Below are 10810 nucleotides of genomic sequence, written 5' to 3'. Positions count from 1 at the left end.
ATTTTAATGATAGTACAACCTATTCATGCACAGCTAGCCGTTATACTTATGTGGCAACATAAATAATTAGTATGTATAAAATATAATCAGTTACATACTCTAATATTATTATGATTTATAATGAAATAAACTACAGTATTCAAACCAAGTGAAATAAGTCCCAAAACTACATTTACCTATTAAACGATTTAGCAGAATAGATGTAATACCTATTTGTTCTTGAGAAACACAGGTTATATTATATTATTAATTTCCGATCAATCCGGATCAAGCGGCTAGTTGAATAAACATAAAATATAATCAACTAAAAAAAACTAGTTTTAACTACTAGATAAAAAACTGCTCAACGATTATCTAATTTTGAGCGGCGCGCAGTAACGAAGACGCGCGTCTCTTCTTCGGTGCTGCGGCCTCTAGTCTTTTTCTCTCTGCTTCTTGAGCATCAGCTATATCATAAACATCTTTGGGGGCAACCTAAGATAATACTTTAATATTAAACTAACTGAATAGGTACATTATTTTCACTAGCTAAGTGAAAAGAAGCTCCTCTATTAAGAGGATCTACTGGTGATCTACCAGTGTACCAGATTTTTAGAAAGTTTATGGTGATTAGAAATTACACTCAATTTAAAATTTTGGCATTATCAAAATGCCGCACGCAATGAAGATATTAATAAACCATGCAGTAGGACATCACTACATAGTATAAAACAAAGTCGCTTTCTCTCTCCCTGTGTCCCTTTGTATGCTTAATTCTTTTAAACTACGCAACGGATTTTGATGCGGCATTTAATAGATAGAGTGATTAAAGAGGAAGGTTTATATGTATGATGATAACATCCATTAAATAGTGGAGAAATACTGTTACTTTTGAGGTTTCTAATGTGATGTCGTTAATTATAATTTTTTCCGCTTACATTGCAAACGTACGCTGAAGCCTACGAGATTTATCAAAATAATATAGTAATTATTTGTACACATTGAAAGGTCTACAAAAAACTCAGCGATAGTATATGTCTATCTCTTATGGATATCCCACAATAACATTTTTTTTCATTTACTTTTTAAGACAAATAAAAGCAAATTTTCGAAGTGATTTTAACTAATACAGCATTATTATCCGATTAAATAGCTTAAATACATTGTTGATTTAATATAGATCTATATGACCGACCGGGGCGGCAGTATGTTTTTATATACAACGTTCACAGTTTTTCTGTAGTGTATTTAGTATCAGCATTGCACCCATGCGAAGCCGGGGCGGGTCGTTTATGTTATATACCTATGTGGTAAGTTTAATTATGTAGTTAGTAAGTTTTGTAATGCATCATGACTTCTAAATTTAGGATGACTCGTTGATTACGATTACACTTTCCTAAATTCAGTGACGACTAAATTAAGTCTATTAAAATTAGTGTAGTGTAATAAGCCATAGTATTCTACTACTCTTTCATAATGAGCGCATAATGCCGTTCAATGAATGTATAGAACAAAAACATTTGCCACAGTCGTCCTAAATTTGGTTTGCATAATCGTGCAAATACGAGTGACCGGCGTAAGGTATATTGTAATAATTTTGCCTATGAATTATAATAATTTTAGAAGAGATATCTTTTTATACAATTATCCAGTGTTTATATTATGAAAATTGTCTTAAGATCGCATTTTGAAATTGACTGCCTCACAGTATTTAATCATAAAAACAAATACATAACCTGGCAAGATTTGTTGTGCCTGCCATTTAAAAAAAGTCTTATAACTGTCATACTTGGAAACTTGAAAGGCCAAAGTCAAATTTTGACTTTTATGTGGCGTTCGTCGAACTCGACGATCAGCGTCAATTTTACTTTTAATTGTTACTAAGTACTAAAGTACATGTAACTGTTCTGTGAAGGGCACTTTGAATTTTCATTAGCGATATAAGCATCTTAAACTTCATTGTAATTATTACTAAATAACCGTCAAGTTTGTTAAGCAAAAATATGAGGGGTCGTGGTTCGTTCAGAGGATCATCTCAGAGAAGCCATGGCCGAGAATCGAACGCGCAAGGCGGTCCTTTAATTACCAGTCATCTAAGGGTAAGCATTAAATGCTAACAGGGATTTATCCCACAAGTAATAGAACTAATTATTTACACCTTGTTACACTTTCAATTGAATTGAGCCAATCTATTGTCTTTTTTTTCTTGAGAGAAACAAAGTATATGTGTTAATTCTGAAATCGACTAGTTTTCCTTTTACAAGAAATTGGATTATACTATGGTTATTTGATTCTTACTTACGTATCTAGTTTCAATGTAACCAAACAACCATTTACTACCGGAATAAATTATTGTCAACTCGATTTGAGTCATGGATACTTTTTTATTCTTAAATATGTAAGAATATATAAGTAAATTATTCTTCAAAGTTTGATAGTAATTCAATAGGGGCTATTTAAACTTCAATATATCTAGTATGTAGCCTGATAATGAGGCACTCATTGGGCCAGCTCGCTTGAATACATAGAATTAGGTAAAGGCCCTACCACAAATGTTCATGGGCACAATTATTTCATTACAATCAGATAAACCATCAGCTTCTTTGTCCACTCTGAAATCCTATCATACTTACAGCAAATAAAATATTGAATTTAGTACTGATAAACTCTGATGAGTGTGTATATTAGAAGTTACTTTCTACTCAAGTTTCACCCGTGTTGTCAAAGTTAAAGATAGAAAGATGGTTTCACCTGCAGTTTGCATTCCCCCAAGGATAAAATGTATCCAATATCCTCTCTTCAATCTTAAAAAAAAAATTAATAAATTTCATCCAAATCAAATCAGCGATTTTGGAGTGTAGAAGAAACTGAGACTTATTTTCACATTTACAATACTAGTAGGCACAATCAATTTTCCTACCACTAGATGCATTATTTGTTTTATAGGAATTAGATATCGAACTGGAGATTTTGAAAAGGAAAAGGGATATGATACAACAGGAGCATGAGCTGCTCCATCGTGAGCGCCAATTTAATCTAAAGGTAATCATATTGTATTAATGACTGCTTCCTGCAGTTCTGCATAGAAAAACTTAGAACCTACCTGTTCTAAAAATTTATAGAAAGTATGTTTTTGCAGGTTTTAAAATTTGCAGTTTTTATTTAAATGAAGACAAATCACAAATACCAAAATCATCAAAATCTGTTCAGCCTTTCTTGAGTTACAAGTAACTTAAATAATATTCCTATTATTATAAAAATAATTCTTTTCATTATTAAAACATTATAATATACAAATTACACATTGAATAATAAGAAAATATTCTAGTATATACTACTAATTATTTACGTTTTAGGTTATATCTGTAATAAAACCTTGAAGTAAAATTAAAAAAACCTGGGGGTATGTCCACCTCACCCCTGGTATATATTATATAACCTATGTTAGTCAGTAAAGATGCATCTTTCTAATGGTGTTTAATACAAATGCTTTTTATCACTTTATAATGGTTAAGATGAACTAAAGACTTGTTTGGTTTTTTTATTTTGGATTTAGGTATTATTCAATTTTGAAATATTATGTATATTCAAAAATTTATTTACTTTTTTTTGAGTAATAACTATACTCGACAAATTCTGTTCTATAAAGTGTTTATTGTCATTGTTAAAATTTACTATTCCTCAAAAAAAAAATTGTTTGACTGCAAACACGCAGCCTAAATATTCGTGTCAAATGTTCCTTCACTTTTTCTCAGTTGATGAGAAAACCTTTTGCTTTCACCATAGTTATAAAACATATCAAAGATATTGGGTTCCATATGAATATGAACTTTGGATATGTATATTATTATGTTAAATAATTTATTTAACACATTTATGTATCATACATAATATCTCAAATAGTATTGAGGTTCGTTCTTATCTTTCTCTATTTTTCATATTCAAAAACATTTCAACTAAAATTTTAGATTCCAACACCTACTTGTCAACCTATCAAAGGTTCATCGTCTGTCTATCTACCCCCAATTTACAAAATGCGCACAAATCCGCATTTGTTTATATACTTCTTGTTTTCATGTTTTAATATACCAGGAATCAATATAATCTACATAAATGATGTCATACATCAATAATGTAGATGTTTATTGAATACCCGGCCATCCGATAAAACAAAGTTGAGCTCAGTATATTTTAAGCAACAAAATTCAATGGTTTTTCAAAGCAAAATCTGAATGATATAAAAGCTACAGGCGTCGCACTAACGATATCCAAATTTTCAATTAATTTTCAGAGGCAGTACCAACAAGAACCTTGTAGCTCCTATAGCCAGAACTCTTACAGGGCGGACTATGATAGTTCGAACTACTATAGACCTCAAGGCAATAAACGCCAGGCTGTAGAACCTCCGCTCTCGCGGCGATATGAACCGCCGCAAAGAGTCGAGCCATGGGCGCATAATAATACTGAACCCAAACCTAAAAACTACAACAATCCTAAACCACAACCACAACCACTCCTCAGTCTTTTCATGGACCCGCAAAAGCTGAACTTCAAAAATTCCAAGCCCGCTCACCCGAATCGACAAAACGCAAAGCCGATTCCGAAATCTCTGCCGCCGCGTAAAGATTTCAATCCAACTAAAGTTACCAAACCGAAATTGCGCACTCCCTATATACAAAAACAGCAAACGGAGGGACCAACCAAAAACTTGCCGCTTGTCGGTGACGACTTGATTCTGCAACCCAATGTAAAACCGTCCCCGCAAATGAACGGGCGTTTGGAATTAGCTCTGGGGTCAATTATGAAAGATATAAAACAATTCGAACCCACCATAACGAACCCCTCCATGACGTTCTATGTCCTAAAAATGATTAAGAAGATAATCAGAGGTCGGATTCGAGGCGTCATGACGGGCAAGGTGGTCGGGCACGTAACGGATATTGTCGATACATATCGCAAAAAATATCCGAAAGACACTGACGCCGAATTGTTTGAACTCGGCAAACAAGCTCACAACTACAACCTTTCTTCCTTGGGCGAAAAGTCATGCCTTGATTCATCAGGTAGTTATGTCATCATTTTATAATTTATTTCCAATGAATGGCTTGAAATAGACATTCGTGAAATGAAATATGAATATACAAAATATCGAATATGGTAATGAACTGACTGTTCATTGTTTATTCTATTTACGACAATAATTGTTGTATGTCAAAAACTTGTTTATTGTCTTTTTTGTTTTGTATTTCTAGTTAAACTTAGCTGTATAATTGAATTAGGCATTAGAGTTGAAGTAATTTATAATCTACTAATTTGTAAGTTGACTTTCAGAGGAACCAAAGAAATATTTTAAGATGAATATCACTAAGTTGCTCAGCAAGAAGTTGGAAGAAATCTTTACGCATGTAAGTCGTGAAATAAGTCTAAATGAAATTAATGTTTTTGTGAAATTAAATAATTTTTTTAACAATTAAACATGTCCCTAGGCAAAAAATATGTACGCTGATAAGGACAATGCTAATGTGATTTTGAAACAAATGAATCATGTTGCTGATTTAACTGAGACAAAGGTTGATAACGCGAATGCAGATAGCACTCAAGAATCAATGGAGAAAGAGAAAAATGACACTGAATTAATTGAAAAAAATATAGCGAAAGCCGAGGCGTACGCGAAGCTAATGGAAGCTCTAATTGAAGATAAGTTGCCTAAGCTATTGCCTAGGTTTAAACAAGTAAGTTAATTAGCATGTACTAGCTTTAATGCGCGGCGTCACTCACGGGGTACCTGGGTAAAAAGTAGCCTATGTGCAAATCTATCTCTGTACCAAATTTCAGCTGTTTTTGCATTAAAAGATAACAAACAACCATACATTATATCTATACATTAACATAACTTTCGCGTTTATAATCTTAGTAAAATAGATATCCTTAGCAGTTGTAGTAGGATTACTACTGATTTCATTTAAGGACGACTTTTAATCTGATATCATAAATTATGAACTTAATGGAATAATTTGTAACATTTCAGTCAACTGTAAATTATGATCTATGGGCTAAGGAAAAGAAATAGTGAGAGATTTGTAATATAAGAATTCATAACTACAAAATATATTTAATTTCGTTCATTTTGTGTAAAACTGAAAATGAATCCTGTGTGTATTTAAAAATCCAGTAGTGCAGTTGAATCTGCTCTAATAGTTGCAATAGTTTATATGGAATCTAATGGTTCTGTCAGACTTTTTAAATATATTAATTTTTCTATTTTATATATTTCATTGTTCCAGAATATAGTATCTGTATTAGATGTGGACAAGGAGTACAACGATTCAAAAGCAATAATTGAAGAGGAGACAATAAAATTGGCTGTTAAGTTGATGACAAATAAAGTCGATCTTACTGAAGCAAAGGCCATCGAAGCGATCAAAAACGATACAGAGATGGCGTCCGAATCACCCAAAGTTGATCTCTGTCAAGAAGAAGAGACAAAAATAAACGAGAAGTCTGATAATACAGAAACATCAGCTGTCAAAGTGGACTTGCCACTTGTTCAAAATTCGGAAATTGTGGCTAATACTCCAGAAAATTCATCTGTCAAGTCGCTCCCTAAAAACAGTGCAACACCAAATGCAACTACGCCTGCTAAAATTATTGATTACCCATACTTTGTGAAGGTAAATTAACTCTACGATCAGTTTGTACTGAATTGCTCCTGACAAAATAAATAATGTGTCCAACTTTGCCCACAACCGTTGACAAAGGCCCAAATATTTAATGAATTTCATCTTGTATACCAAATTTTATCATTACTAATTTTTCGAGATAAAATATTCACCACATCATATACTGGGATTTCATATGAAATTTATCTTTTGGCTTACTAGTCTGTTTACCGCTCTATTTTTGAATGAAACCTATATACTTTACCGGACTTACAGATGTCAGATTTATATTAAAATCATAACTTATACTGTTAATTTATCTTACAGCTTATTGGTCGTCCAGAATTACCATCACGCCAAGCCGTATACGACTTCTTGCAACAATTTAAACCAGCCAGTATTAAGAAGCACAAGACTGTCAGTAATTTGTTGGTGCTGGGTTTCAATGAAAAAGATGGATATGATAAGATACTTGAAGCAAGTGGTACTGCAATTGGTAAGTTTAGTTGTGCTAAGATGTAGTAGCCGTTCAGACTACCGTCGAGATTCACTAAAAAATATATTTATATATGATATTATGTAGAAAGTCAAAATACGAATAATTATAATAAGAGCTCAGCAATTAAATTTTACCAAGTGTGTTCTCAATGCATTGATGTAATTTGGTATTTTGGGTCAAAAATTAACTACCAAGTAATTTTATCCTTTGACCCAAATTCAGCACCAGCTGCTTTTTACTTTCCTATATATATTAATTTGACCGTTTTCTTAAACACAGGTACCAACACAATGATCGCAAAGGCGAGTGAAAAGGTTGCCACAACACCACAGAACACGCCAGTGCGGAACGAAGCAGACAAGAGTGTCGATAAAGTAGATAAAACTGAGAAAACGGAACCAGAGAAAAATAAAGAAACATCACTTGATGCAAACACAACTGCTACAAATTTACATCCATCTAATTTAGACAAACAAATTACAAATTTACTTACAACAATCAGACAAACGGACGAGCACAACGCATCTGAGAGTGCTAAGATAAACACTGAATCTCAAGACATGGAGGAAAAGCAAGATGATAAAAGTTGCGATGACGCCACAATTGCTGTAGATACCACTACACCTAGTACTAATAAAGCTGTAACAATGGAAACCATTGCTGAAGTGGAAGAAAAAACTGGAGACAGGGAAGACGAAAATAAGACGATTGATAATAAAATAACGCCAGTCGAAAGTAAAGAAATAACACCAAATGACAATGAAGATGATATTACAATTGATAATGGCGAAAAAAATGGCGATACTTTCAAAGAAGAAATTGCAAGCGAAGGTGATAAAGATCCTAAAAGTAGTTTGAAGGAGTCTGGTCGAGCAACTCCTACTAGAGCTTCGGCTAGATTGGCTACTGTCACACCAAGTTCTATTAAAACTAGGCGAGCTAGTAGACTTGCGCTTAACAATCAGTAGAATACGTTATTATTAAAATAATTTTGTCACAAACATGGAACTTTTTTCAATACATTAAAGCCTGTATAGGAAATATTTCTTGAACTGATTATTTGTGTTATTACATTATTTTGGTCACACTGCTCTATTTTAAATTATTCATCAATTTGATCACGACTTTTTTTGATTATACAATCTTTATAAAATAATAAATTTTAATAAGTATATGGTAGTTTTATTTTATTCGATGAAAGAATTACCAAGAACACGGCGTTAATTAAATTTTAGTTATAATCTATATAAATTAAAATTAATTGCCTAATGTGTTGTAAAGCGTAAAATTTTAAACTTGTTATTTTTTAACGTTTTAGTTTAAAAAGCACAAGGTTCTCAGTGGGTGCAAAAAAATTTTTTTCAAGAAATGGAACGAAATCGGAGCCGGACCTCTAGTTAAATTATATACCATAGTGAAAAACTAACATATATATATATTTCATTGTAGTGTCATAAAAACAGACAGATATGAGAAATTTTGAAGGAATAGAAAAATATTTCGATCACGAGGTGGGATAAAGATCTAGTAGATAATAGATAAAGCATTTCAATATGCTCATGAAACTGCTCATACAAATAAAATCATTATACATACCATGAGTTGATTAATATAGTATTCATATGTGATGGTGTCCGTAACGGGATCGAGAGCAGTCTGCATCATTTCTTCAAACTCTTCCTGCAATTAGCAATGTAACAAACGAATTGTGCAATTAATTCGTACGAGATACGAGACAAAATATTTTTCTTTATAGTATAGAAATTCGCCAAAACTATTCTCAGAACTACTATTTATCAGACTAAGTCGTACATATACATACAATACATAAAAACCGGTCGAGCCGTTTTGGACGTGTGTAGCTTTGGCAATGGACATCATACCTGTCATTCACACAATCTAGAGACACAAATTTTCTAAGATAGCTTTTATATGGAAGATAAACTTGTGGATACCTGTGTAAATGGCTCTCCCTCTTCCATCATCAGTTGTGTAAATCTCTCCTTTGTGAGATACCCCCGACCCTCTTTGTCGAAGTAACGGAAAGCAGCTAACAACATTTCTGCGCTGGCTGGATAAAATCTTTGTGACACAGTAAAATTATAAATGTTATTATATACGAATTAGAGATATAATATTAACTTATCTACAATAACACACACACACAGTTAGTGTCCAACGGTTTACCTGTGTTACTATAAAGTGCAGTTGAAATAATATAGAATAGCAAATAATAATGTTATTCTAGTACCTTACCTAACACACCTAGCTAACCTTGTACCTTAGCTAACACAGTGTCAAGTTTCATAAAAATTCTTTAAGTAGTTTTAGCATGATCGAAGGACAAACATCCATAAACAACAATTCACACTTCGCATTAATAATATCAGTAGTATATAGACTTCAAATTGAACAGTAGTACTTTTACTATAATACAGGCACACACATACATACATAACTAAATCCAAAATACCTGTGTTCTATCATCACTTTACACATGAAAGGAAGAAAATTTGCCAGAGGCACATTTCCCGTAGCCTCTTTGTTTTCTGTGGCTAAAATCACTTCCTGTATTTCCGCTTCCGTTGGACAACATCCTGAGTCATTTAAATTGGGTAATTTAATAACAGCTTATTAGGTCATTTTATAAGATTTTGAAAATCAATTGCTATTTCCCCTTAAAAGTGATATGAAAATTTAGGCAATGTATGTAGTACATTTATTAGATTGGATGTGATTAGAGGCTCGTGAGCAATCTTCAGTCCATAAAGGGGTTGATTGCAAAAAAATGTGTTCTTTCTTCGACCCCGCGTTTTCAACTATTCACGAGTAATTATATAAAGACTGGTCGGAATGTCATAAAAATATACATACCCAACGAACGCAATATGGTGCCTATTTCTCGAACATCGACCACCTGTTTTCCAGAATGATCAAACACTTCAAACGCCTCGATTATTTTTTTCTCTAGATCATTGTTGGCCTGAACTGTACAGAATAAGGTTCAAGTTCAACATTGCTTCAACAGGGATAAAGAAAAATATTTTCTATGGAGTTCAATTGGGTTTATTTAGACTTCGGTGATATTCTGGTAATTGTTAAAAATTATTCTACATTCAAAAAAATTGTGATGACAACCAATCATTGCTGAGTGCATTAATTTGATGATTTTACTAGCGGTGCTCCCTAATGACATCAGAGTAGATTCTTTGGATATTAGCGTGATATATTCATAATAAAGTAGTAAAATATTTTTTCTTGATGAGACGAATACGAAGAATAAACTATGCAAAACGTTTTAGCACATCAACCTACTCTTTGGTTCCTCTTTTCGCGCCATAATTATTGAGATTTAAAATAATATAATTATTTAATAAAAAAATATCAAAATATCTTCATGTAAAATTGTTGTAAATAAACAAACAATCTTTACCATAGCAACCATTAAGGATGCATTCATGGAATGTTCGTTCACATTATATCTATATTTCAGTTAAGAATATATCTTAAAAAATGACGAGTGAATTAATAAATTATCTAATCCATGGGCAAAACCATAATATGTAGGTAGAGGATAGGAGGAGAGTTAAGGAGTTTAATTAACTCTCACTTCCATCCTCAAAAACGATTTAGAAAATAAATATTTTTTACAAACAGAAGGGGGGTTATTTTA

General features: G+C 32.6%; 2 protein-coding genes across 2 annotated transcripts; one reads left to right on the top strand and one right to left on the bottom strand.

Annotated features, from left to right (window-relative positions):
* Positions 1-354: 354 nt before the first annotated feature.
* LOC119836016 (dynein regulatory complex protein 8) lies at positions 355-10477 on the bottom strand. The gene is made up of 6 exons (XM_038361181.1): positions 10453-10477; positions 10012-10125; positions 9611-9734; positions 9093-9219; positions 8734-8817; positions 355-474 (listed from the first exon to the last, which is right to left on the bottom strand). The coding sequence occupies exons 1-6, from the start codon at positions 10475-10477 to the stop codon at positions 355-357; spliced, it is 594 nt and encodes a 197-aa protein (XP_038217109.1).
* On the top strand, positions 1796-8224 carry LOC119836015. Its single transcript, XM_038361180.1, has 8 exons — positions 1796-2078; positions 2926-3021; positions 4271-5042; positions 5311-5384; positions 5466-5711; positions 6264-6650; positions 6966-7134; positions 7417-8224. Exons 1-8 carry the CDS (start codon positions 1983-1985, stop codon positions 8103-8105), a joined length of 2529 nt encoding a protein of 842 aa, XP_038217108.1. The 5' UTR covers positions 1796-1982; the 3' UTR covers positions 8106-8224.
* Positions 10478-10810: the final 333 nt, after the last annotated feature.

The sequence above is a fragment of the Zerene cesonia genome, chromosome 22, assembly GCF_012273895.1.
Source record: "Zerene cesonia ecotype Mississippi chromosome 22, Zerene_cesonia_1.1, whole genome shotgun sequence".
NCBI classification, from domain to species: Eukaryota; Metazoa; Arthropoda; class Insecta; order Lepidoptera; family Pieridae; genus Zerene; species Zerene cesonia.
Note: the sequence above shows the minus strand (reverse complement) of the source record. Positions and strands in the feature narration are given on the sequence as shown.

Excerpts from the sequence above, each read along its gene's own strand:
- LOC119836016 (XM_038361181.1), bottom strand. The coding sequence starts at position 10,477 with ATGGCGCGAAAAGAGGAACCAAAGA. Across the intron at positions 10,126-10,452 it reads GCGAAAAGAGGAACCAAAGA|TTCAGGCCAACAATGATCTA; the intron begins GTAGGTTGATGT and ends TATTCTGTACAG. Across the intron at positions 8,818-9,092 it reads AGGGAGAGCCATTTACACAG|GAAGAGTTTGAAGAAATGAT; the intron begins GTATCCACAAGT and ends TGCTAATTGCAG.
- LOC119836015 (XM_038361180.1), top strand. The coding sequence starts at position 1,983 with ATGAGGGGTCGTGGTTCGTTCAGAGGATCATCTCAGAGAAGCCATGGC. Across the intron at positions 2,079-2,925 it reads TAATTACCAGTCATCTAAGG|GAATTAGATATCGAACTGGA; the intron begins GTAAGCATTAAA and ends TTTGTTTTATAG. Across the intron at positions 6,651-6,965 it reads ATTACCCATACTTTGTGAAG|CTTATTGGTCGTCCAGAATT; the intron begins GTAAATTAACTC and ends TTTATCTTACAG.